Source organism: Peromyscus californicus, unplaced genomic scaffold (assembly GCF_007827085.1).
Source record: "Peromyscus californicus insignis strain IS unplaced genomic scaffold, ASM782708v3 Scaffold_3__1_contigs__length_106647218, whole genome shotgun sequence".
NCBI classification, from domain to species: Eukaryota; Metazoa; Chordata; class Mammalia; order Rodentia; family Cricetidae; genus Peromyscus; species Peromyscus californicus.
In genome coordinates this window covers 35,138,208-35,166,173 of record NW_026294551.1, presented here as the reverse complement: position 1 = coordinate 35,166,173, position 27,966 = coordinate 35,138,208, and the positions used below count along the sequence as shown (strand labels likewise).

General features: G+C 41.3%; 1 protein-coding gene across 1 annotated transcript in view; it reads left to right on the top strand.

The window, feature by feature from the left end:
* The window catches only part of Tex14 (testis expressed 14, intercellular bridge forming factor), a 111,325-nt gene that overhangs the window by 80,936 nt on the left and 2,423 nt on the right, over positions 1 to 27,966 (top strand). The window contains exons 18-28 of the mRNA XM_052758470.1: positions 3,616 to 3,682; positions 5,416 to 5,497; positions 6,782 to 6,841; positions 8,428 to 8,555; positions 10,058 to 10,263; positions 11,749 to 11,845; positions 13,415 to 13,489; positions 17,544 to 17,621; positions 18,240 to 18,333; positions 25,016 to 25,108; positions 27,161 to 27,276. Coding sequence (XP_052614430.1) covers positions 3,616 to 3,682; positions 5,416 to 5,497; positions 6,782 to 6,841; positions 8,428 to 8,555; positions 10,058 to 10,263; positions 11,749 to 11,845; positions 13,415 to 13,489; positions 17,544 to 17,621; positions 18,240 to 18,333; positions 25,016 to 25,108; positions 27,161 to 27,276 — 1,096 coding nt within the window. The remainder of the gene's footprint in view (positions 1 to 3,615; positions 3,683 to 5,415; positions 5,498 to 6,781; positions 6,842 to 8,427; positions 8,556 to 10,057; positions 10,264 to 11,748; positions 11,846 to 13,414; positions 13,490 to 17,543; positions 17,622 to 18,239; positions 18,334 to 25,015; positions 25,109 to 27,160; positions 27,277 to 27,966) is intronic.

Sequence of the window (27,966 nt, the reverse complement as noted above, 5' to 3'; positions counted from 1 at the left end):
TCCATCAAAGACCCCAGAAGGATATAATATTATCTGAGTAAACAGGAAGTGTAATGTAAGCCATTTCCAAACCTATAGAAATGACAGACATCTGGCTGCCTGGACAGTCACCCAAGGTTCCTCTGTAATGTTGGGACATGTATCTTTGGCCTACAGGCCTAGAATATCTGACAGACTTTTTTGTAAAGCAGGAATTTTTTAAGGACTGTCCTACCCTGTCTTGGCAAAGTTCAGCAGTCACTTTTCTTTGCATCCTGCTGGTCCAGTTTGGACAGCATACTGTCAGCAGTCAAGGAAAGGGCAGTTTCTTGCCTCAATGGCTAGCTTTTTCAATAAAGAAAGCAAACTCCATAGGAGGTTCTTCAAAGCCCACCATCCTGGCAGTAAATGGGTGCTGCCAGGAGCAGACATGTCTCACTGTCATGAAAAGCCTTATGTTATTAAAACATCTTAATTGCCATCTTCTGTAAATCTCTGAAGTGTTTGAAGACCCATCTATCTATCTAAAATATGTCTCTGTATGACCTTGAAAACATACCTAATATGACTACAAGTTTGATTGTTATAGGTGACAATAACTACTAACTTGTATTTTTTATTATCATAAATAGTTTGTAATAATAACTTTCAAGGACTAGAAATTTATATTACATTGTTAAATGAGCTGTATAGGTACAATACTTTAAACAAGAGTAGAAATGTATGTACAGTATGTTTTAACAAAATAACCCTAAATTTGTATAAATATACAAAAATCCATACCAATGTAAAAATATTTTAGACTACTGGTTGTTTAAAAGTAGACTCAACTATCCACCCTTTTATCTCATCATTTATATGCTATATCCCTCTTTTTCTCTTTAGAAGCAGATCTTTGACTCTAACTCCTGTTTAGCTTTTTTCCTGACATTGACCAATAACAACTTGTAACTGATGTTCCTAAATGATAGCAAACATCTATAACCCATGGAATGACCAAAAGCCATCTACCTCACCTCTTGGGAATGTGGGCATCATGTTCTCTAGACTGCTTCATGTTGTCTGGAGGCTCTAGCATCTTAAGGAGACCCTAGGAAAATTGGGATAATGGTCAAGTCCTGGGAAAGTTAGCTGTATTATTTCTTGTCCAGTTTCTGTGCAATGGTAAAGTTTAAGACTTATCTGAAGTCCTGGCTGGAGTAGTCTGTGAGCTTCAAGTCAGCAGCCTTGAAGCTGTTCTGGATGCAAAACTCTGAGGAAACTGCAACAGAGGCACTGTGAGAGGCTGAATCACCTGGGCCACCCATTTTCACTGGTGTCTGGTCCCCTTGCTCTGAAAACACATAAACTTTCAAAGATAACGTACATATCTACATTAACACAAGTATGGAATGTGTGGTGTGCACAAGTCAGTTAAAGATATTTTTTGTTTTATATTTGAGCAGGTATAGTCATCTGTCAATTTTATAAATCTGTTTGGACTGTATAATCAAACTGTAATAGAAATCTCTATCCAAGCCATATGAAAGGATGGCATGTAATAATAAGTTATTAGGACTCTGCAGCCAACATGATTTATCACGTCTCATTTCATCTCAGAGCTGTTCCCATGTCAAGGGACCAGCTTACATGTCATCTGTCTTTATTGGCTTCCTCCCCTGTGTCTGTAGCCAAGATACCCAGGAGGTCTTTCCTGGTCAATTTTAATCTCTGTTAATCTGGAAGGAATCCACAACCTTTTGTTTCCTGTGGAAACAAAAGCATAATCTCTCTCCCAATGCAACACATTGTCCAACTTTCATTTTGAAGTTAAGACATTTAAAAATATATATAGGTTGGTTTAATTTAGCAGTTTCTATCCAGTGTCTCTCAGCAGCTATTGTTTTTTATATATTAGCATTTAAAAATTTAAAGTTAGGGGTTGGGGATTTAGCTCAGTGGTAGAGCGCTTGCCTAGCAAGCACAAGGCCCTGGGTTTGGTCCTCAGCTCTGGCAAATAATTAAAAAAAAAATTAAAGTTAATAAGACATCATATAGGATCCAGACTCCCTGTGTATTTTCCATCCTTACATGGCTTATTTTTTTATTTTACTTTATATTTTCTTTAAAGACTTTATTATAAACTATTTACTTTTTTCTATGTCTGTCTAATACTAATTTTTTCTTAAGCCTACGTACATTTTTTTAAACACACTGCATCCTGTTTAGAGTCTTTTGCATCTGGATCTGTCTTTACTGTGTATCTGTAACCTTTTCTATCTGCATGAGCAAAACCTTAGATTTGCCACGTGGCTTGGCTCATGGTGCACTGGTGGCTCAAGCAGGCAGGCAGCTGCCAGGAGGTGTGTTTGGCTCCGTTTTTGTGTGTTTAGAACCTTTTATTAAGCTTTCTCATGTCTTATGTGGATATACGTGGCCCCATATTAGGTGTCATTTGTAGGCAGATATTTCTGTCCTTCCAGCCAGCTCCCAAATAACCACATGGAGACTTATTAATTATAAAAGCTTGGCCATAGCTTAGGCTTGTTACTAACTATCTCTTAGAACTTAAATTAACCCATTTCTTTTCATCTACATTCTCAGTTACCTTTATTCTGTATTGCCTATGCTGCTTCCTCTGTGGCTCCTGGCATCTCCTCACGACTCCACTTTCTTTCCAGTGTTCTCTCTGCCCCAAAAATCCTGCCTAGCTATTGGCTATTCATATTTTTATTAATCAATCTGAGTGACAAATCTTCACAGTGTACAAAAAGATTATTCCATAACATATGGTTGTGATAAAATATGATTTTTTTAAAGTTGAATTTTTTAAAAAAGATTTATTTGTTTTTATGTGCATTGGTGTTTTGCCTGTATATATGTCTGTGTCAGGGTGCCAGATCCCCTGGAGCTGGAGTTATAGACAGTTGTGAGCTGCCATGTGAGTGTTGGGAATTGAACCTGGGTCCTCTGGCAGAGCAGCTAATGCTCATAATCTCTGAGCCATCTCTGCAGCCCAAATTTATGATGTTTTTAAAAAATTATCATTGTGTGTGTGAGATGATACATATGTGTGGGCATATGTGCCATGGCTCATGTGTAGAGGCCAGAGGACATTTTGGAGTTGATTTTCTTCTTCCACTTTTGTGTGGGTTCTAGGGATCAAACTTAGGTCACCGGGCTTATGTGGCAAATGCCTTTACTTACTGAGGCATCTCAGTAGTCCAGTATATGAAGTCTTGAAAAACATGGTTCACAGTTGTATTTACTTAGATCACATAAACAAGGAAGGACACTTATGCTTTCTACCATCTGAGAGCTGGAAAGATGGGCTACACATTGAACACATTGTCTTTACTGTAGAGGCTCTCTAGTCCTTGTTAGAGCAGTGAACAAAGGATAGTTCTGGGAAGAAATGAAAATTACAAAATTTCTCTGCAGAGCAGACGTAGAGGGCAGGCTTGTTGTTGAGAGGAACACAGTACAATACTATCTGGAAAAATGTTATTTTTCTGTACTTCTCAAGGTTTAAGAACTTCAGTGGTAGAGTACTTCCATAGCATGCACAAGGCCCTGTTTTTGATGCCCACCACTGAACAACAAAACAAAAATAACAAGAAAAAACAAAAAACCTACTTTTTTGTTTTTCTTTTATAGACCTCAAGTCCCATAGAAGAGGACTTTGAAAGAATCCAAAGTTCTTTGGCTGAACCTCAAGATTATGGTAAGTTCTAGGGCAGATTTCTTTGGAAATCCTTTGCCTTCATTTTCTGTTGGATTATAAGTGCTTACAGCTGGGAGTGGGGAATGCTTAGAAATAACCTTGTTCAGGCTTTTCATTTTGCAGATGAGGAAAACCAAGCAAGGCTCAGGAACCCCTCCTCATTAGAATGATTCCTTTTGGGGACTGGAGAGATGACTCAGGGGTTAAGAGCACTCACTGGCTGCTCTTCCAGCGGACATGGGTTCCATTCTTTTTTCTTTTTTTTCTTTATCTCGTGGGGTTTTCTTTGTTTTGTTTGTTTGTTTTTGTTTTTGAGACAGGGTTTCTTTGTGTAGCCTTGGCTGTCCTGGAACTAGCTCTGTAGACCAGAGGCAGCCAGTGCTCTTAACCTCTGAGCCATCTCTCCAGCCCCACCTAGCCTCCTTTCTTAACATCCACATGGAAGCTCAAAATTGTAACGTCAGTTCTAGGGTATCTGATGCCCTCTTCTGGCATGCATAGGCACTGCATGCACTTGGTACACAAACATATGCAGGCAAAACACCCATACACATAAAATAAAAGATTAAGAACAAAAAGAATGAATTCTCTCCTCCTTGCCAGCCTCCCAGTAGCCACACATATTATTAGACCACTTCTGTGTTTCTTTGACATTCTGTAAGTGATGTTCACTTACAGAATTGTAGGCCCCTTGATGGCATACAGCAAGGTTATCTTTCTTGAACAACCTGAGGGATTTACACAAGCCTCTACAGAGCTGGTCATTGATAGTACAAAAGCTAGAACTTAATTTCTGGTCTTTCTTCACCTTGGAAGTCAGAATGTCACCATCATTTTCCTTTGCATCTTTTTTTTTCTTTAAAAATTTATACTTTTAATCCCAGCACTTGGGAGGCAGAGGCAGGTGGATCTCTGTAAATTCAAGGCCAGTCTGGTCTACATAGGGAGTTACAGGACAGCCAGGACAACATAGAGAAACCCTGTCTTGAAAAAAAAAAAAAGATTTCTCTGTGTAGCCCTGGCTGTCCTAGAACTTGCTCTGTAGACCAGGCTGTCCTAAAACTCACAGAGGATCCACCTGCCTCTGCCTTCTGAGTACTGGGATTAAAGGCAAACACCACCACCCCCAGCTTTTTTGTTGTTGTTTTGTTTTTCTTTATGTAGCCCTGGCTGTCCTAGAACTAGCTCTGTAGACCAGGCTACACTTACAGAGATCCTCCTGCCTCTGCCTACTAAGTGCTGGGATTAAAGGTGTGTTGCCACGACTACCACACCCAATTTGGCTTCTTGAAAAGACAAAACATTTGTTTCCAGAAATAACTATTAATAGCTTGGTTGTGTTTTGAGTGTTGGAGTAAAGGTCTCCCTTTTGAGCTTGCATACACACCATGGCATGCATGTGGAGACCTGAAGACAACTCTTAGTTGGTTCTCTCCTGCCATTTGTGGGATCCAGAGACCTCGTTTAGGTTGTCAAGCTTCTGTGCAAGTGCCTCTAACTACTGAGATATCTGGAAGCCCCACACAGATGATGATTATGGTGATGATGATGATGATGATGATTTATTTATTTTTTGAGACAGGGTCTTACTATGTAGTTCTGTAATCTGGCTGTCCTATAACTCGCAATATAAGCCAGGCTAGCCTTGAACTCACAGAGATCTGCCTGCCTGCCTCTGACTCCTGAGTGTCCTGGGATTAAAGTAAAAATACATTTTTTTTTTATCATTTCAGTTGAAGAAAAGTTCCAAATAAGAGAAAGCTTTGGAAAGAATGCTGAGAATTTGACTGAGCTTCAGTTCCAAGCTATGCAATGGTATGACTGGTTTTTGTTTTTTTTTTTTAATTAAGTTTCAGGCTTAGAAGCAATGCTCATTGACGAAAATGATTAGATTTATGTATTACTTACCTTCAGGTATATTATCCACTATAATACAAATTAGCTCTGTGTAACTTAAAAATATTAGGACTTGTTCAGCAGAATTTGAAAAGGAGTAATTATTTTTATTCAGATCCTGGCTCTTGACATTTTATCCATATGACTTTGGTCATAAGTCTCTGCTTCTCTGCTATCACATCTTTAAAATAAGAATGATAAAGCCAGGCCTGGTGGCATATGCCTTTAATTCTAGCACTATAAGTTCAAGGCAAACCTGGTCTACATAGCAAGTTCCAGGAAAGCAAGGATGCATAGTTGAAACCCTGTCTCAAAATAAATGAATAAATAAATAGGGATAATAATTCTGAGACTACTGACATAGAAATTAAAAGTAACAATACAACTTTCGGATATTTGTTCCTAAAAAAAAGAACTCTTAAATCATCACAAAACATATGCGTGAATATTTATAGCAGATTGATTTGTAATACTCCCCAAATGGAAACTCAGATGTCTCACTGTGAATGATGGGACAGTATCACATCTATACATTGAATACTCAGCAGTAAAAAGTGTTGGATGTGGTACAGGTGCACACTTGGGCAGAGACAGGTGGATCTCTGAGTTTGAGGCTAGCCTTGTCTACAGAGTTAGTTCCAGGACAGCCAGGGATATATGGAGAGTCCTTGTTTACATATATATATTTAAAAACCCAAAAGAGTAAAGACACAGAGAAAGATTTAGTGTGAGATCTGCTTATAGTTTGATGTCTCACGAGTACTGAAATTGAAGCTTAAGTACTGGTTGAAGTAGCAGTGGGTCAAGTTTGTCTTCAGCATCTCTTCTGGCCTCTCTTGGGGAGACCAGGAAGCTGTGTCATAGCTGTAAAGCCTCGTGTCTGTGCCCTTTGCTCCATGTCTGCCTCCCAGCAAAGTGCCTGTGCTCCAGGGGCTTTCTGAGGAGCCTGCTGCTCACTGTCATATAGACCAGCTTGGGTCACCCTTTTAGAGTATTTGTCCAATCTATGGACAATACTTGAGACCCAGATATGCTGAAGAACTTGTGACTGGTTAGCACTGGAACCAGAACTAGGACTCACACTTTCTGCTTCTGAATTTTGTGTTTTCTCCATTGCCTCTCACCCTTGGCTGGGGTACTGGTACTGAGTTAGTGTACTTGACTGACGAGTCCTCATTCATTTTCTTACATTTTCTCTGGCAGTGCTGAAGATGAACAAGAAGAGGCATTAGAGGAGACACGGAAGGAACCGGAAGAGAAAATGTATGGCCACCAAAGTGTAGCTAAGGATGTTTGTGTAGTCTTAGTTTTATGGAACTCTTTCCTTGTTTGTAAGAATCTGTTGTTACTATTTTACTGTTACTGGGGGAAAGACTCAAGTGTACCGTGATGTGCATGTGAAAGGACAGCTCTGTGGGGTTGGCTCTCCCCTTCCACCTATACATGGATTCTGGGGCTCAAACTCAGGCTTCCAGGCTTGCTAAGCAAATGCCTCTCACCCACTGAGCATCTTTCTGGCTCTTATTCTTACCATAAATATATTTAATTTAAATATCTTTCTTCTTTCACAAAAAAGCTGTTACTAAATTGATGATAGTGATCTATTATTAATAGCATCTTATAATCAAGGAAATACAGTGACGATAGTGATGATGGTAATAAGTTTACTACTTTCATAAATGGGAAGTTGGCATTATCAGCCCAAATATGTTTTAAGTTATATATATTTGTTTTGTTATGCCAGGAATAGACCTCCAGGACCTGTCCGACACATGGTTGGCAAGTGCCTTGCTGCTAAACCACACCTATAGCTCAGTATTTTTGTTTGTTTCTTTTAATTGGGAATGAAAGGGTTATGGACATGTTCCACCCCTGCCCCCAACCCCACATGTTTGTTGTTTGGACTTTTTTTTTTTTTTTTTTAGCCCAGGGCCTTGCACTCACTGTGTAGCCTAGGCTAGCCTTGAAGTTGAGGCAGTCTTTTTTTCCTTAGCCTCTGAAGTGCTGAAGTTATGGGCATGAGCAAGCTACCACTCCTGGCCCTAGCATCTATTTTAAGATAGATACTTTAAATTTTTATTTTATTTGTATTTGTGTTTTGTGTGCAAGTATGTACAATACTTGTGTGGAGTGTCCAAGGAGGCCAGAGGAGGGCATTGGATTTTCCTAGAACTGGAGTTACAGATGGTTATGAACTATTATGTGGGTGCTGGGAATTGAAGTTCTCCAGCCCTACTTTTAAAGATGTTTCTACATATTTTCTTTAAGATAGTCCCTGATGTATTGAAAGTATCTCTAAAAGTTCTTAATAGAGCAGGACATGGTGGTACACACCTGCACTCCCTACATTAAGGAGCCTGAAACAGTAAGATCGTGAGTTCAGGGCCAGCCAAGGGTGAGTTCAAACCGATTCCAGTAAAAGAGGTTCCAATCAAGAATGTAGTAATGTATTGTTCTGTTTTTCCAAATATCTCACCACATCTCATAACTTCTTTGTTCCTTTTTTTTTTTTTCTTTTAAGACCAAATCTTGCAGCCAGGTGGTGGCACATGCCTTTAATCCCAGCACTCAGGAGGCAGAGGCAGGCGGATCTCTGTGAGTTCAAGACCAGCCTGGTCTACAGAGTGAGATCCAGGACAGCCAGAGCTTACACAGAGAAACCTGTGTCGAAAAACCATTAAAAAAAAAAAAAAGACCAAGTCTTGAAATGTAGTTCAGGTTGGTTTTGAAATTACTGTAGCTTAGGATGGCCTTGAGTCATGGCAGTCCTCCTGCTTTAGCCCCCGAACAGCTGGGTTAACACAGTTTTAACACTATGACCAGCTTACTGTGTATTCTTAACTCTTTAGATCACTGACAGACATTCAGGACCTGTCCAGTATCTCCTACGAACAAGATGGCTGTTGTAAGGAGACCTCATGCAAAACACCCAAATTAAAACACGCACCTACTAGTGTCAGTACTCCGCTCAGCCCAGGTAAGAATCAGACACAGGAGGAATGTTTTAGAAGAGGATTCACAGGCCCTGGTTGGGCATAAGTCCTGATGGCTATTTTCTCCCCAAACAAAGGTGTTTTCTTTATTTCTTTTTTTTTTGTTGTTGTTTTTTGTTGTTGTTGTTTGTTTTTTGAGGCAGGGTCTCACTGTGTAGCCCTGGCTGCCCTGGAACTTGCTCTGTAGACCAGGCTGGCCTTAAACTCAGAGACCTGCCTGCCTTTCCTCCCAAGTGTTAGGAGTAAAAGCCTGCTAAAATACTTATTTTTATTGTACGTGTACAAATGTTTTGCCTGCTCATGTTAGTGCACCACATGCTTGCAGTGCCTGCGGAGGCCAGAAGAGGGTGACAGATCTCTGGGTGTGACGTTACCACTGGTTGTGAGCCACCAAGTAGGTCCTGGGAACAGAACCTGGGTTCTGTAGAAGAGCATCAAGTTTTCCTAACTGCTGAGCCATCGCTGGCCTTACGAAGGCATTTTCTTAAGAGTCAGAACTAAACAGAGTAATTCCATGGGCTTCTAGGTAGAGATATGATATAGCAGTGTAACAAACCCTCCTGCTGCAGACAGCCTGCTGCAAATGGAGGCTAGTTGGGTTTTAGCACTGGACTGCCTTCTCGGAGTCAGTCAATTAAATTCTCTCATAATTAAATATCCACAGCTCTTGAGGTTTTGTTGTTGTTGTTGTTTGTTTACTTAAATGTTGGGGATCAAATATAGGACTTTGTGAAGCCAGGCAAGCCCTCTACCACTGAAATATATCCCTAGTACTGTCCTCTGTCACGATTTTCTATAAACTGCAAAAATGCCACAGGCACAGTAGAAAGAATTATGAATTCTTTTTTTTTTCTTGCTCTCTGGTTTAGTAAAACTAGTAACAAACCCAGTTTCCTTTACCAGTTTGTGTTTTTTATTTTCTTTGAGAGTGCAGGGAAATTAAGACGGTAGGTTATGACTCTGAGTTTCCACTGAAAGTGGTGGCAGTGGTGCTGTAGTTACTGTTGGAAGCTGGTGTTAGATTGCAGTGGTGGAGACATCAGTGCAGGGTCTACTCTGCACCTACGCCATGCGCCTCTGAATTAACTGCCAAACACTGAACGTGGTTGGTGCAACTGGCATGTGGCAATCCACATGTAACCAGCATCAGATAGGTTCTCTTCAGGGTTCATATTTTTGGTAAATTTGTGGCTTAATTTCCCTTTATTTCATTTTGATGACCAGCCATATATATATGTATGTATATATATATACACATATATGTGTATATATGTGTGTATGTGGATAGATAGATAGATAGATAGATAGATATAGACACACACACACACACACACACACACACATACACGAGTTTTAGACCTGAGGAACTATCTCAGATTCATGGTTGTTTCCGTCACAGCAATCTGGACAATCCCCAGCGTAGTCACGGTCTGTGATTGTGTATAATGTAAAGAACTCTGACACTTGCTGCCCTCTTTTCTCCTAGAGTCACTTTCTTCAGCTGCTAGTCACTATGAAGACTGCCTCGAAAATACGACATTTCAAGTTAAAAGAGGATCTACATTTTGTTGGAATGGTCAAGAATCTATGAGAACTTTCTCTGCCAAATTTACCACTGTCCGAGAGAGAGCGAAGAGCCTGGAGTCTCTCCTTGCTTCTTCTAGGCCTCTGCCTGCAAAACTGACTGATCCTGTAAGTTCCCAGTTTGCGTTTTACTTTTGTGGGTCAGTCCAAGGCCCTCAGTAATAGAAAGGGCTGAGATTTCTCCCAAATTCATTGAGAAGCAAGAAATATGCTAGATTCCTCCCAGGTGTCCCTGGGCTTCTCCCCGGAGTCAGCATTCTGGGAGGCTTACGTGTGCTTCCTGAGCATGCATGCTGCTTCCCAGAGTGCTGGCTGATCTCCCTAAACTTGCAGGAAACTCATGTTATATCACCTTCTCCTCACCTTTGAGTCTTTTTTCTTTCTCCCTCATATTGCACGTTTAGTCTTTATAAGAAAACCACAAATTACTGCTTAATACTGCTCATTCAAACCTTTGGTTGACCCTCTGTATTAGTTGATTTCTCTTGCTAAGATAAAACACTGACCAAAACCAACTCAAGGGAGGAGTGGGTTAATTTGGCTTATAGGTTATAATCCATCATCTAGGAAAGCCAAGGCAGGAGCCTGGGGGTAAAATCTGAAGCAGAAAACCATGGAGGGACAGTGTTGTCTTCGTAAATTCTATTGCTATGATAAACACCATGACCAAGGAAACTTATAAAAGGAAGTGTTTAACGGGGGCCTTGCTTACAGTTTGAGGGTTAATCCATGATTATCATGGCAGAGGCCTAGCAGGCAGGCATGGTGCTGAAGCAGTAGCTGGGAGCTCACATCTGATCCACAAGTTGCAGGCAGAGAAAGCACAAACTGGGCCTGGCATGAGCTTTTGAAACCTCAGAGCCCACCCTCAGTCACACTCATTCTCCAGCAAGGTCACACCTCCTCCTAATCCTTCCAAAAGAGTCCACCAACTAGAAACCAGCTGTTCAAATATATGAGCCTGTGGGAGCTGTTCTCATTCAAATCACCACAATTGTTTACTGGCTTTCTTTTTCTGGCCTTTCAGCTACTTTTCTTACATAGTCCAAGCCACCTGCCTAGGGGGTGGCACTGCCCACAGTGGTCTGAGGCTTCCTACATCAATTAGCAATTAAGAAAATGCCCCAAATCTGATGGCAACAGTTCTTCAAGTGAGGTTCTCTTTTGCTAGGTATGTTAAGTTGACAACTGAAGCTAACCATGACACCCTCTTCTGAACAGACTGGTTATTTTCTTTAGCATTCAATGGCAAATAGATTGTAAATGGTTTTGGTATTTGGCTTGTAAAAATTGCACTCAGAAGTGAGAAAATAGCAAGGAATCTTATGCTTTCACTCAATGAACTGTTAATTGGGTAGATTCTAAGTGCCAGGCACCATATCCAAACCTGAATAAGAAAGACACAGGCCTTATCTTAAAGTTACCAATGGCTTAGTGAGGAGACAGGCCCAGTATGATTACTAAGTGCTCAGCCAAGAACTGGAGTTGAGAAGGCTTCTCAGGGGAGGTAGAAATGATTGAGCTGCATGTGCCTTTTTATTTAGTACACATACTGCTTACCACGTTTTATGTTTCATAATTCTTTTCTTATAGAAAAAATGGTCTGCGTACAGTGGGGTTGGTTCTTCTAATATTTCTGCAGCATCTGTGACATCAGCCCACACTACCCAGAGGAAGAGCCTACCCAGAGGTACCCTGTATTTAATATCAAAGAGTTCATGAGAGTAAGCTGGTTTAAGAAGGCCTAGGTTGTTGTTCATTAATCTTTGATGTGACATCTGGTTTAAACAAAAATGTTATTTTTCTTTCTTTCTTTTTTTTTTTTTTGGTTTTTCAAGACAGGGTTTCTCTGTGTAGTTTTGGTGCCTGTCCTGGATCTCGCTCTGTAGACCAGGCTGGCCTCGAACTCACAGAGATCTGCCTGGCTCTGCCTCCCAAGTGCTGGGACTAAAGGTGTGCGCCACCACTACCTGGCCAAAAAAATGTTATTTTTCTATGATTATAAAAGTAAAACAGGAAACTTGGTAAATAAAGAAAAGTTTAAAAAACAAAATGGTCAACTAAGCATACCACAGCTTGCTGTGTTGTACAATTTTGGTGTATTATCCTGTTTCATAGTTTTAGAAGTATATAGCAAATATTTTAGTTTTTATAACCATGTCATATATCAGTTCTAGACTATGTTTCCCCTTGACATATGCTCAGCTTCCTTATCTGTTAGTTCTGTATCCATGGATTCAACCAGTGGCAGATGAAAAGTCTTTGGAAAAAGATTGCTTCTACTGTATTAAACATGCATAGCCTCCTTTTCTCATCCTTCTTCCTACCTAAACAGTGGAATATATCAGTGATGTACATTGCATCTACATTACATTAGGCATTATAAGCAATCAAATACCACACCACTTCATGTAAGGAACTTGAGCACTCATGGATTTTGATATTGCCAGGCTGAGTGATTCTGGAAATACTTCCTTAAACAACAAAGGCTAATTGTATTTTGAGCATTTCCTCTTGTAATTAAGAGTTATTCATAAGTAAATAGTAGCTACATAATAATAGATTCTGAATATGTTGCTTAACCATTATCTTATTTGAAAATTTACATTGTTTTCCAAGTTTTGCCTTTCATACAAAAGTCTTATCTGAACTTCTGACCTTTCCTTAGGATAGATTTTTTTTGGAAGACAGTTTTCAAATCATACAAGAATGCTAGAAACGTCTACGGCACGTTGCTTTTGTTGCAGTAATTTTAATGTCTAAGGCCTTCCTTTGCTACAGCTCTTGGAATTTCTCTGCAGGGAAGAGGAATTTTATATGTTATATTGAAGGGCTTGCTATATATAATTTAGCACTTGGGAAAAGACCCTAAATATGGTTGCTCCCTTATCTCCTGGTCTGATGCTCTACAGAGAAAAGCCTCCTGCTTTGTGTTTTTGTTCATTTTGGCTTACCCAGAACCTCTGTGTTCTTCCACAACCTGCTCCAGATCATCCCCAAGCCTCTTAGTAAGAATTTGTACCTTAATCTGATTCAAGTGTCCTTAGAAAGAAGCAAAGAGTGGGGTGGGTTAATGGGATGAAAGTGGAGAGTAAGACCATCCATATATTAAGGAAGCCTCCACTAAGAATGTCATGAGAGATGCTCTCATATGCCTTAGTTTATTACATCATTGAGAAAGCCTTAAATCCATGGAAAGACTAGAAAATTCGGGTCTAGGAAGGTGTTAAGTCATTTTTCCCCCTTTATCTTTTTTAAGAACTAGTGGAAACCACCTCTCAGCATCATATTGATGAGCTTCCATCACCAGCTCAGGAGCTACTTGATGAAATTGGTAAGAGGTATTCAATACAAAATATACTTCTTAGCCCCTGTTGGTTATGGTCATTGACCACAATATGGTTTCTTTTTCTTAGGTATCAGCACTAGTACAAAAAAAATATGAAGGTGTGGTTGAATGCAAAATTCAGGAAGGGACAGTTTGGTTTTTTTTTTTTTCCCAAGACAGGGTTTTTCTGTGTAGTCTTGGCTGTCCTGGAACTCACACTCTGTAGACCAGGCTGGTCTCAAACTTGCAGAGATCCACCTGCCTCTGCCTCCCAAATGCTGGGATTAAAGGTGTGCACCACCACCGCCCAGTAGGTGGTGTGGCCAAGATATTTGGCCTATTTATTTTGTCATTTGTTATTAAAGGATTTATGAGAAAGAGTCTAAAGTAAAGTATAGCCGGAAATTTCTCCAGTCCTGCCTTGCCTAGCAGTCCAGACGAATCTCTCCCACCTGTGGTCCCACAGCTGCTTATAAAATAATTACTCAGAGGCTTATAATTACAAACTGTATGGCCTATGGCTTCAGCTTCTTGCTAGCTAGCTCTTTCATCTTAAATTAACCCATTCCTATTAATCTATATGTTGTCACATGGCTATGGTGTTACTGGTCTGCTGGCATCTTGTTGCTCCTACAGTGGGGCTCGAGTGTCTTCTACTTCACCCTTCTCTCTGTCTCTGCTTGGATTTCCCACCTGGCTGTAAGCTTTCTTGCCATAGGCCAAAACAGCTTTATTTATTAGCCAATAGGAGCCACACACATTCACAGCATACAGAAAGAAATCCCACAGCAGTAAAGTAACAACATTCAAATGTTGCTGGTGATAAACTAATTTTATTTTTGTAAGATTTTTGTCTATATTTGTTTACATTTTTAAAGATAGGGTCTTGCTATGTAGCTCAATCTGGTCTAGAGTTCACTTCATAGCCAGGCTGGCCTTAATTCTGTCCATCTGCCTCAGCCTCCCAAGTGTACCACCATGTCTAGATGATAAACTCCTTTAATTAAAGGAATTGCCCTTTCAACCCAAACTAGATATTCCTTAGAAGCCTGTAGTCTGGCTATGCAGGCCAAAACATGTTTACTTCCAATTTTGCTAATAGAGGAAGTATTAAACATATTGGGTCATGTAGATGAATTTCTAAACAGTCTTATTAAATAAAAAAACACAGAGCCAGATATAGGGGTTAAAGCCTGAGAGAGATCAGAATAATAGGAACAGCCACAAGCTAACCTCACCTCACCAACTCTGCAGCTTCTAAATGCGAGCGACTTCCTGTCTACCCATGCCTATATGCCTTGCTGTTCTGCCATCTGATTTGCTCTCTCTGTCCAGCTACATCACTTCCTCTTCCTGCCCAGCTCTGTCACTTCCTGTCTGTCTGCACAGACCTCCAGACCTCCATAGTTAACTAGTATTGGAATTTAAGGCGTGTGCCACCACACCTGACTGTTTTCAGTGTGGCTTTGAACTCACAGAAATCCAGACAGATCCCTGGCCTGCCAAGTGATAGGATTAAAGGTATGTGTTAACATTGCATGACTTTTGTGTTTACTTATAATGGCAGTTCCTATTCCTCTGATCTCCAGGCAAGCTTTATTTATTAAAGCACAAATAAAATATCACCACAGGGTTGTGAATAAATAAATAAATCCCTTTTATAATTCCCCAGAAGTCAGTGAGAGAAAAGCCTGATGAGACTAGAATTTTCCATTTTGGGAGGCTACTGAGAAATAGAAACTCAATTTTATTTACAGCTGGGCAGATGTTTAAAGCAATAGTGTATTGTTATAAAGACCTTGGAAGCAGGCAGTCTGTTTCTCCAACAACCTGTTTGACCAGCCCTTATCTTTAGAGGGTCCCTCTCCTCTTGTCTATGATGGTCCATTTCTTGGTATAGGGCCTACAGAGAATTGGTCAAGGCACTAGTTAGTGTTCAGGATCTCTGAGGTCTTGTGAATCTTAAGGAACTAGGACTTAATGCTCTGACTCAAGGCATAGCCATCCTCTGGGCTCTTTAGCATAACCTTCAGCGCCTCTCCTTTGACCTAGTGAACTCAGGTAATTGTATTATTATCACTGTTGTTTTATCTGAAAAGACCCCTAGGGAGTAGTCAGGACCTGTCCCCTGCTTTTTTGGAGGGTTCATATCCAGAGGTCTAGGCTCCAACAGGAGCCTTAAAGGGAAAGGTCTTTTAGAACTCTAGGATATAGGCCATCATTTAAGAGCAGCCAGGGACTGGTGAAGATAAAATCCTGATTTAAGTGATCTTCCAGGTCTTCTTGATGCTCAAGAGCTGTCAGGTAGCAGCAGTTCACCAACAGTAGGAAGGGAGCAGACTAGCACTGCCAGACACAGCTCCTCCTCCTCCTCAAAGTGAGTTTGGGGTGGCCCCAGCTGTTTCTCTGCTTTGCTCTGAAGAGCATTTTGAAAGAAGCAAGCTCCTAACAAATGCAGAGCAGCCAGTAAGTTTAGCATCTGCTGATCTTGGTCTAGTGAGCATTTCTTTAAGGAAGTGGGAATATAGATATTCATAGTAAAAACATGACATATAGGCTAGTAGAGATGGAGACACTTGTGGATGGCTCTGCTCCTGAAAGAGTATAAAATCAAGATTGGGGGCTGGAGAGATGGCTCAGCAGTGAAGGACACTTGCTCTTGCAGAGGACCCGGGTTTGGTTCTCTGCACCCACATGGTGGCTCACAACCATCTGTAGCTCAGGTCCAGGGGATCTGAAGCCTTCTTATGATCTCCGTGGATACAAGGCACATACATCCACACGTATATACATACTCATACTAATAAAAATTTTTGAATCTTTAAATCTGTTTTTAAAATCAAAAGAGCGTAAACTTTAGAGCTAAGACTACCTGGATTCAATCTCAATTTTCCTACTTATCTCTTTGATTTTTCGTTTATGAAAGTTCCTTAGCCACGTGAGCCCTCTCCTCACTTCTCCTATTTCAGTAGCTGTTCCCAGGCTCCTCCTCAGTTTGGTCTCAGTACTGTTGTTCCTTTCCTGAAACACAAAAATAAAAATATCATCTCACGGGGCTGTGTTTAGATTGTGAATAATCCTGAATTAATGTATACAAATATCCAATACCTGCCTCTCTGTGTTACCTTCCTTCATCATTATCATCATCATCCTTTTTGTTTCTCCTTTGGTTTTGTTTTTAGATAGGGTCTAAATATATAGCTCTGGCTAGACTGGAACTCACAGAAATGTACCTGCTTTTGCCTTTCAAGTGCTGAAATTAAAGGTGTTACACCACTACACACAGCCTATTTTCTTTCTTTTTTTTAAACACTTTTTGTTTGTTGTGTTTGTGTGTATGTGTACATAGATGTACATGTCATGGAGCTTATATGGAGGTCAGAGGACAACTTCAGGAGTTGTTTCTTGCCTTCAACCCTTTGGGTCCCAGAAATCAAATTCAAATCATCATGTATGGAGGCAAGTGCCTTAACCCACCTAGCCATCTTGCTAGCCATTTGTCTGTTTGTTTGTTTTGGGGTTTTGTTGTTGTTATTTCTGTTTGAGACAAAGTTTCATGTAATCAAGTCTAGCCTTGACCTCTTTATGTATGTAGCCAAGGCTGGCCTTGACAAGTTTCTGCCTCCACCTCCTAAGTCCTGGGGTTCCAGGTGTGCATCACATACCCTCCTAATGTTTTGTTTTGTTTGGAGAGAGGGTCTCAAGTCCTGGCTAACCTGGCACTTGTTATGTAGTCCAGACTGGCATCAAACTTAGAGAAATCCTGCTGTTTGTACCACCACACCTACTATCAATCCTTAAAAATCCTTTATCAGGTGTTATTTGGGACTTTCTTACTTGAAGAATTCATTTTGAACTCATAAAGTAGTGGCTTCAAACTATCAGACATCAGAGTCACCTGTCAGTATGACTGAGTTAAACGGCAGGCGTTTCAGATTCAGTGGGTTTGGGTCATACCAATAATGCAGGTTGGAGGACTGCCCTTTGAGAGCACTATCCTAGGAAGTTGTGTGATATGGAAAGGTGGAATAAGTTGCCTTTTGCTTTTGTACTGTGACAGAGCATCTGAAGCAGCAGCAGGTTTTATCCGTGGTGTCACATGAGAACACAGCACATGATCTGGGTGCCACTGAACATGGTAAGCCAATATCCAGGAGTTTTTATGTAATGCTGCCCTTAAAAGCGTAATGGTATATATGGAAGAGTGTGACTTAGGTCCGGTCCAACTCCATTTTAATTCCAATTCTACCAGTTAATTTTGTCTAACTGTTTCATTTCTGGGCTTCATCTATCCTCATCTGTGAAATGGGAATAATAGTTCCTATCTCTTGGCATACATTAAAGGGTACATCCTTATCCTACACAAATTCCTTCCATGAAGTTCTACCCTAGGAGCATCTAAGAAGCAAGAAAGCGAAGAATGCCCTAAAGTACAATTGTGTGGTTTCTCTTAGGGTTGCTCGCCGCCTCTTTGTGTGCTTTTTTCCTTTGCTTTATCTAGTTCTCTGAGCTTGGCACTGGCTAGGTTTCCTGTAGCTTCACTTGGCACCACAGATCTCCCAAGACCCCAGAAGCAGCTGCTGTGAATGCTAGTGCCCTACAGACTGCCATCTGGCTCTCTGCTCTGATGGGAGAGGGGAGCTGATGTATTGCATACTTGCAGAACTACTGATGGCCTTAATTTTCACAGTTCATTTTAAAGCATATTCTTAATTATTTTTCATTTTAATAAAGTTAGCTATCTCAATTGCTTTAGATAAAAAGCATTTGGAAGAACAAGAAACCAACAGTAGTAAAGATAGCAGTTTTCTTTCCACCAAAGAAATTCAAGATCTGGAAGACACAGAGAGGTAACAAAAAACTAAATTTTTGAAAGGATTTTAAAATTGCACTTGTATATATTAGTTTTTATTATAGTAACAGATAATAAGGAACAGAACAAACTTTTTCTTTATTCTCCTTGCTTCATTACTAGGATTTTTGTTTTATATTAGCATGCATTAATATATAATAACAAGTTTCATGACAATATTTTCATACATATCTATAATGCATTTTTATCAAGTTTACTTTTCCTTACCTTCTCTTGTCTCTTCCCTGCTCTCATGAGTCTAAACAGCTCCTTCTACTCTCATGTCTTTTTTGGAGGGTGCATGACCTAGTGAGTGTCATTAGGGTTTCTTATAGGAGTGTGGCTGAGGGGTTATTATAGGAACGTGAGCACTTTATCAGTGGCTACACCACTGAAGAACATGTCTCTCTTCTCCCAGCAATAATTAACTCTCTATAGATCCGCAGGGTGGGATAGGGGCTTGTGAGCCCCTTCCTCCTAGTTATACTTTGTGATTAAAATACATAAACATTTAATCATTTTTCTTAACCAATATAAGGTGTACAGCTCAATGTTAATTATATTTGTTGCTGTCCATGATGATTCACTTAAAAGTTTTTGAAATAAGTTTTTGTTTGTTTTTCTTTTTTGAGACAGGATCTCAATATGTAGCTCTGGTTGTCCAGGAACTCACTATGTAGATCGGACAAGATCACAGACATGCACCTGACCTGAAATAATTTCTTTAACATTTTTCATCACATTTATTTGAGAGAGAGTTTGTGTGTGTGTGTGTGTGTGTGTGTGTGTGTCTGCCTGTCTGTCCGTCTTTCCAGCCCCTTATTACATTTTGTACTCCCCACTGCCTTCCTTTTTCTGTCTTCCCCACCTTTTGCTGGTCCTTTTCCATCTCCCTAATAGTCCTTCCCTCCACTTCCATGGCCCATACATTCCATTGTCCTTTCTTGTTCCCAAGCCCCCACCCTTTAGACCTCCTTTACTTGTAGTACCCTTTCTGTTTTTGTCACACACACACACACACACACAGAAATTTAAATATAGTTTTACATGTGAGAGGAAAACATGGAATGTTTGTCTTAATATAATGATCTCCAGGTTCTATCCACTTTTTTTGCAAATGTCATAATTTCATTCTTTTTAAAGAGAGAGAGAGAGAGAGAGAGAGAGAGAGAGAGAGAGAGAGAGAGAGAGAGAGAGAGAGAGGAGTGTGTGTACGCCATAGTGTTGACAGGACGGTCAGGAGAACTTGTGGGTGTTGCTCTCCCCTTCTACCATGTATGTCACAGGGCTTGAACTCATGAACTCAGCCAGCCAGGCTTGAATGGCAGACATCTTTACCTGCTGAGGCATCGCACTGGACCGCCTTCTTCTTTATGGAATGTATACTCACCACTTCTTTTGCTTGAGACAGGACCGGACACTGTCACCCAGGCTGGATTTGAACTTGTGGCAGGCCTCCTGCCTTAGCCCCTGGAGTGTTGGGACTGCAGGCTTGTCCTGTCACAGCTGGCTTCAGTTTTTTTCTTCTAGTTCCAGCTGTTGATGGAGCTCTAGGCTGGTTTTGAGGCCCTGCTTTCCATTTTTTAGAGATTTATTATTTTTATATATGTATGTATATGTGCCAGTGATGGACATCACGTGCATTCAGGACCTGAAGCAGTCAGAAGGGGAATTGGATCATCTGGAACTGGAATTATAGGTAGTTGTGAGTTGCTATATGGGTTCTGAGAACTGAACTGAGTTAAGTGCTCTTCACTTCTAAGCAGTCTTTCCAGCCTCTCGCTTTCAGTTCTTTTGCTATATACCCAGAAATGATATTTCTAGATTATATGGTAAATCTATTTTTAATTTTTTAAAAGATTTATTTATTTGTTGTGAATATAGTGCTCTGTTTGCATGTATCCCTGCAGGCCAGAAGAGGGCGTCAGATCTCATTACAGATGGTTGTAAGCCACCATGTGGTTGCTGGGAATTGAACTCAGGACCTCTGAAAGAACAGCTAGTGCTCTTAACCTCTGAGCCATCTCTCCAGCCTGTATTTTTAATTTTTTAAGTAACCATCATACTTATTTCCACAGTAGTTGTATCACAGAATGCTCCCATCTACAGTGTACAGGAAAGAGTTCCAGTTTCTCCTTGTCTTTGCCACTTATTATGTCTCTCTCTCAATACTAGCCATCCTATGGGATGAGGTTATGCCACATTTGAATTTCATTTCCTTAATGAATAGGTATATTGGACTTCTTTTGGCTGTTTGTATATCTTCTTAGTAGAGATGTTTATTAGAGGGGCTGGAGAGATGGCACATTGGTTTAGAGCTTTTGTTGCTGTGGCAGAGGATCCAGGTTCAATTCCCAGCATAAGATCTGTGGTAGCTTACAAAAGTCCCAGGGGATCTGACATCCTCCTCAGACCTCCACGGACACTGTATGCATGTGGCAGTGGCACACAGGCATACATTCAGGCAAAGCATTCATACACATAAAATAAATATTTTTAAAATAAATACAATTTAGGAAAAATTGTAATGTTCCAGTGTTTATTGGAGGTTTTCACTCATTTTTTGATAGATAGAGTGATTTATTTTTATTTTGGCTTGTTGAGTTTTTTTGTTTTTGTTTTTGTTTTTTGGTTTTTCAAGACAGGGTTTCTCTGTGTAACAGCCTTGGCTGTCCAGGAACTTGCCCTGTAGACCAGGCTGGGCTTGAACCCAGAGATCTGTCTGCCTCTGCCTCCCAATTGCTAGTAATAAAAGCATGCACCACCACCACCACCGGGCCTAGTTTTTCTAAAACTTCATTTTTTGAAGCAAACAGGTTTCAGCTTCTTTCAGAAGATTTTATTCAAAGGTATTGGAAGAAACCTTTAGTTTTTTCTGGGTATGAGAAAAATTTGGGGGTCATCTGGACCTCAAGAAACCCGCATTTGGTCCTGACCAGAAACACTCATATGTGTTGTAAGGTGACGTCTTGAGCTCACTCCCTTGGCCTCTTGACTCCTTTGAACTGCCATTCAGGGCCAGGACAGGGAGAGGTGAGTCATGCACACTTGGACCCAAGCCTGAAGGGGCACCAAAAACCTCAGCAGCAATAGAAGTAATTAAAAAGGTTTATAAAGAGCTATTTCTTCTCTCTCTCTCTCTCTCTCTCTCTCTCTCTCTCTCTCTCTCTCTCTCTCTCTCCCTCTCTCCCTCTCCCTCTCCCTCTGTCCCTCTCCCTCCCTCTCTCTCCCTTTCCCTCCTTCTCTCTCTCTCTCTCTCTCTCTCTCTCTCTCTCTCTCTCTCTCTCTCTCTCTCTCTCTCACACACACACACACACACACACACACACACACACACACAGTGTTGTGAGTATATTGTCTGTTGTCTACGTGCATGCCTAAGGCCTGCAGAGTTCCGAAAAGGGTATGGATCTCCTGGAACTAGAATTACAGATGTTGTAAGTCACCATGTGGGTGCTGGGAATCAAACCCAGGCCCTCTAGGAGAGCAGCAAATGCTCTAAACTGCTGAGATGTCTGTGGAGGTTTGAATAAGAATGGTCCCTGTAGGCTCATAGATTTGAATGCTTAGTCAGTAGGGAGGGAGTGGCACTATTTAAAAGGATTAGGAGATGTGGATTTATTGGAGGAAGTGTGTCACTTGGGGTGGGCTTTGAGGGTTCAGAAACCCAAGCCAGGCCCAGTTGGCTCTCTGTTCCTGCTGCCTGTGGATCCAGATATAGAACTCTCAACTATTTCTCCAGCACCATGTCTATCTGCACGCTGCCATGCTTCCCGGCATGATGATCATGGACTGACCCTCTAAAACTGTAATCAAGCCCCAGTTAAGTGCTTTCTTTATAATAGTTGCTGTAGTCATAGTGTCTCTTCCCAGCAATGGAACACTGACTAGACACACTCTCTTTGGCCTTAAGTAATGTTTTATATAATTTTTAACAAGATTGAAGTTGGGACTGGAGAGATGGCACAGAGGTCAAGAGCACTGGCTGCTCTTCCAGAGGTCCTAAGTTCAATTCCCAGCAGCCACACAGCAGCTCACACCTGTCTGTAACTCCAGGTCCAGGGCTCTGACATCTCCACGCAGACACGCATACAGACAAAACACCAGTGGGCATAAAATAAAATGGAATCAGGCCAGCTGGTGGGGGCGCACACCTTCAATCCCAGCACTCGGGAGGCAGAGGCGGGTGGGTCTCTGTGAGTTCAAGGCCAGCCTGGTCTACAGAGTGAGATCCAGGACAAGCACCAAAAGTACACAGAGAAACTGTTTCTGTCTCAAAAAACCAAACAACAACAAAAAAATGGAATCATAAAAAAAAGACTGAAGTCACTGCAAACTAGTTCACAATGAACAAAATAAACTTTGAAAAGAGACAAGACTTAGCTCTGTGGTGGCACTTGCTCCTCCCCTCATCCTGCTCCTAATCTTGGTCCCATGTGTCCTCAGGGAAGCCATATACAATGGGTTCAGCAGCAAAGACCAGAAAGCCCCACTGCCATGGGTAAACGAGTTTTTCTCATTTAACAAGAGATTCATGAGTGGCAGGCACTATTGGCATCATACCACCAGAGACTTAGGCTTTTTTCATTTTTCTGTTCTATTGCCTGGGACCCTGGGACATGTTGGCCTTTGCTCTTACTTAATTTTTCTGCCTTTCCCCCAAAACCTGTCTCCTGGTGGCAGGACGGCTGTTGTTCACACAACAAGGGAAGGTAAAAAGAGGCTAAGACAAAGGAATATGGTACTAGAATCTGTCCTCTTTTATTTTGGGAAGAAAACCTTTCCTAGAAGTTTCCCAGTAGTTACCTATATCTCATTGGCTAAACTGTGACTCTGGTATTTGTCCCACTCCTCAAGGCTACATTGTTCTTTTTAAGGTAGGAAGAGAGAAGCCTAAAACAGATTCACAGAAGGAGATGAGTCCTAAGAGCTGAGACAGTCTTTTTTCGTTTTAGAGGAGGAGACAGAAAACAAAGGGGCAAAAGGGAGAAGACTTTTTTTTTTTGTCCAATAAACATTTTGGAACACTTTTAAACATTTTTATTTATTAAATTTCATTCATCATAATTTTCTGTGTTTTGTGTGTGGTGTATGGGAGCACACATGCATACCATGCATGATCTGAGTGTGGGGGTCAGAGGACAGCTTTGTGGAGGTTGTCAGGGCTGTGTAGCAAGTGCTCATCCATGGAGTCATCTCACCAGCCCTGAGAAATCTCTAGTCAGTGATGTGTTGTCACTATTCCACCCATAGTCCATCACTTTGAGCAAAAGCTATGTGGACTATTTAGGGGAAAAGATGAGTGCCCTAGATCAAGTTAGTGCTGGGCATGGTGGCACGTGTTTTGTATTTCCAGCAGGAAGACCAAAGTTGAAAGCCAGCCTGGGCTTCATAGAGACTCTGTCTTCAGAACAACAACAAAAAAAAGCAGGTTACATTTGACTACAAGTGTGAAGTCCTTGGTACCTTGTCACCAGACTAGATGCTGGGACTGGGGTGCGGCTCACTTCGTGGAGTGCTTGCCTGGAATGTGTGGTTTCTGTTGGGTCTTTTGTTTGGTTTTCAAGGCAGGCTTTCTCTGTGTATCTTTGGCTGTCCTGGAACTCACTCTGTAGACCAGTCTGGCCTCGAACTCAGAGATCCACCTGCCTCTGCGTGCGTCACCACGCCCAGCTGAGGCATCAACTCCACCTAGGGACACATACATACCTGTAATGCTAGCACTCAGACAGAAGAAGTGGGAGGACCAGAAATTCAAGACCAGCTTTGGATGCATAGCGAGTTCAAAGCCCGCCTGGGCTACATGAGACCCTATCTCAAAAAAGTTACTGTTATTTCTTCCCTTTTTGAAATTTATTTGTGGAGGGAGGTGGCATGGCCACAGCACACGTGGATATATCAGAGGACAACTTGCAAGAGTTGGTGCTCTCCTTCTGCCATGTGAATCCTAGGGATCTAACTCAGGTCAGCAGGCAAGTACTTTTATCCACTGACCTATCATACCTGGAGCTTACAATGTGGCTAGTCTGGCTAGCCAGCCTGACCTGGGGATCCCCATCTCTGCCCTCTAAATTCTGGGATTACAGGTGGTCTGGCTTTTATGTAGGTTCTAGGGGTTCAAACTCTGATCTTCCTGCTTATTTGAGAAGTACTTTTTCACTGAACCCTCTCCCCAGCCCCTTCCTTTATCTTAATTTTTCAAAAGGCTGGAAGTATTGCCCACAAGCAGTCTCCCATAATGCTCAGGTGTCTCAGTGCTATGTGATTGGTTGGTCCTAGGCACTACTATAGAGTGGGAGATCTTTTTCTCAGTTGGAAAATGCATTTTAGACCTTCTAAAAATACCTTTTATCTTCTAGCCTCAGAAGTAGTTCAGAAAAACACATAGAAAGCATGTACAATTATAACCTCGTATAGAAACTGAGTTTAATAACCTATAATTGAGACAGTTGGCATTGGAGGGAGTGAGCTCATGGGTTCCAGGGTTTTGTCAAGGAGCTAAAGGACTATTTTAGTGTACATATAAGTTAGAGACAAGTGACCTCTGGAGTCTAGACACAGTCTCACACCTTATGTTCATTCAGTTCTTGTGAAAGCACTGGTTTTAAGAACCTTTTCACTGCACAGCGACATGAGAGAAAATGACTCTTGTCACCATTATCTTTACTTGCCCTGGACAGAGCTCATTCTTCTCTTGATGAGGACCTGGAAAGACTGCTGCAGTCACCTGAGGAGAACGTGGCACTGCTGGACCCCTCCAAGGGCTCTACAAGGTTGTCTTTTCCCGTTAGGGAATCATTTCTTATGTTTCACAGAGGAGAACATACAAGGTGATATGTGCCTAGGGGATAGAATCCTAGGCTCCCAGTTTCTGTCTTTTTTTTCCCTAGGAAGTAATAGGCTTTTAGCTTGTTGGAGAATGAATATCTGGTGATGGCATTGCAGGGCTGTAGATCAGCCAGCCCTGACTCCCATGTGTCTTCACTCTTACACCTGCCTCTGCCTCCAATCTCCTACTCCCCAAGACACCAATTAGGAGACTGACAGCAGTTAGAGCTCTAAGATTGGATTTAGTCCCCCCCCACCTTCAACATTTCATCAGTCATTTGAGTTAAATCAGAAAGGCATAGATATCCAGTTTTCAGAGAACACAAATCTAAAAGTGAATGCTAATGTGATGAATAGACTTAAAATTCAAAATTATCTTGACAAGTGGAAATGTTAGTTACTCTAAAAGATAAAGACAAAGCCAGGCATAGCTGTTGCATGAACTTGTAGTTTTAGCTATTAAAAAACCTTAAGGGGGATGATTGTTTGAGCCCAGAAGTTCAAGGTCAGCCTAGGAACATTCTACAATGTCTCAAACAAACCAAAGTATAACAACAAAAATGGTAGGGTTAAGAAATTGGCAAGTTTTAGATTCAAAAACATACAGTGTGAGAAAGAAAGCCTAACTGGATAATTTTTTTTATTGGAAATTCTGTTCACTGTAATTATGTTGAGGGCAGGAAGTCTTAGTCCATATGGTCAGCACTTAGTTTCTAAAAAGGTCCATATAGCATTAATGCAGGGTACACAGAAATGAGTAAGTGCACCACAGGGAACGAATGCACTGTTGGAGGACTCCTACGATGCATTTCTAGTGGATGTTAGCAATCCACAGAGGGGACACAGAGTAGTCACGTCTGGAAACCAGGTCATATGAGAACATCTGAGGAGCCAGGGAGACTTGGCCTGAAAAGAGCAGAGGAGTGGAGAATTTGATAGCTTCCCTCAGATGCCTGAAATACTGTAAAGTGAAGAGAGTCTACTTACTGTCTTCTGCCCCAAAGGATGGAGCTGGTGACTAGATGTTGAAAAGTAACCGATTTTTACTAGTGAAGCACAAACTTTCTAGTGACCACAGCCATTACAGAGAGGAAACAGCCTTTCCATTTCAACAGTAGCTGCAGCTGCCCAAGTGGACTGGATGACTCTGTGGTCCTGAGTGTTTGGACAGAAGTAGAAGATCAACTTACAGGCCTTTGCCTCTGATTATGTTTGTGAAGGTTAACAGAGAAAAAGCCCCTTTTACTCTAGGTTACTTTATCTTCTCCCCCACCCTAGAGGGGTAGCTGTTTCTGCTCTTAAGGAGAATGTGGCTTCAACTGTGAGATGCTTATTTAGACTTCCCACATCACAGGGAGCTTGAGGGAGGTGAGGACAAGGGGGTAGTTATTTCAAAGAGAATGCTGATCATAATATAAGGAAAATACTTGTTTTTTCCCTTGGAGGCTAGCTATGCAGGTCTAATGGTTGAAGACAGACTGATTACACAGGCTTTCTGGGTTAGATCCTAGTTCTCAAACTTCTTAGTATGTCATTTCCTGTGCCTTAGTTTTCACATCACACAATGTTGACAGGTAGCAGGAACTACTTCAGAGAGTTCTGAAAATGAAGCGAGTTAACATATATTTAAACTAGCCTTGTCAGCATGGTGACACATGCCTTTAATCCCAGCACTCTGGAGACAGGCATGCAGATTGCTCCAAGTTCAAGGCCAGCCTGGTTTACTTAATGAGTTCCAGGCCAGTTAGGGCTGTCTAGGAAATCCTGTTTATAAAAAGTAAATAAATAAATAAATAGCTAGATAGATAAATAAATAATAAAAATGAAATAAAAATTAAAGATAAATAAAAATCAGAAATACATAAATAAATATACTGGCACTTGACCCTATAGGAACACCCCACCAGTACTAAGTACTCTATGTTTATTTTGGAGCATAGTCTTGTTCCCCTGACTATTATGTATGTGTTTAATTCACCAAATCATTGTCATTAAAGGGAGAAAAAAACCGAAGATCAAGACATTGTTGAGCAGAAGGACAAAAGGGAAGAAAGCAACAAGCTGGAGAGAAGGAACTCAGACAGCTCCTCAGGGGTGCTGGGAGAAGGTGTGGGTGAGTGATGGTTATGTAGTCTGCGTTCCTTTCCTGGGCTTGGGTGACCAGGGAAGGCTTATTTTCTTGTTTTGGTTTTTCGAGACAGGGTTTCTCTGTGTAGCCCTGGCTGTCCTAGAACTCACTCTGTAGACCAGGCTCGAACTCATAGAGATCCACTTGCCTCTGCCTCCTAGTTCTGGGACTAAAGGTGTGCACCACCACCACCTGGCCCATCAAAGCCTTTAAGGAGTATTTCCCAGATGCTGTATACGCAATCTTCCAATCTGTGGTAATGTCCTTTTCCTTGCAGTTCAGCTCAGCATTTCTGAGAATTGCCACCATAACTTCATCACAAAACAGTAACAACAAAATTTAGGTTTTTTTCTTCTTTAGTTGTTTTCTTGGGGGCGGGGAGGGGTTGGTTTTTTTTAAGACAGGGTTTCTCTGTGTAGCTTTGGAGCCTGTCCTAGAACTCACTCTATAGACCAGGCTGGCCTCGAACTCACAGTTCTGCCTCTGCCTCCCAAGTGCTGGGATTAAAGGTGTGTGCTACCACTGCCTGGTAGTTTTTGGTTTTTTTTCCCTTTTCTCCAAGACAGGCTTTCTCTGTGTAGCCTTGGCTGTACTGGAACTTACACTGTAGAGTAGGCTGGCCTTGATCCACCTGCCTCTGCCTTCCGAGTGCTGGGGTTAAAGGTGTGCTCCACA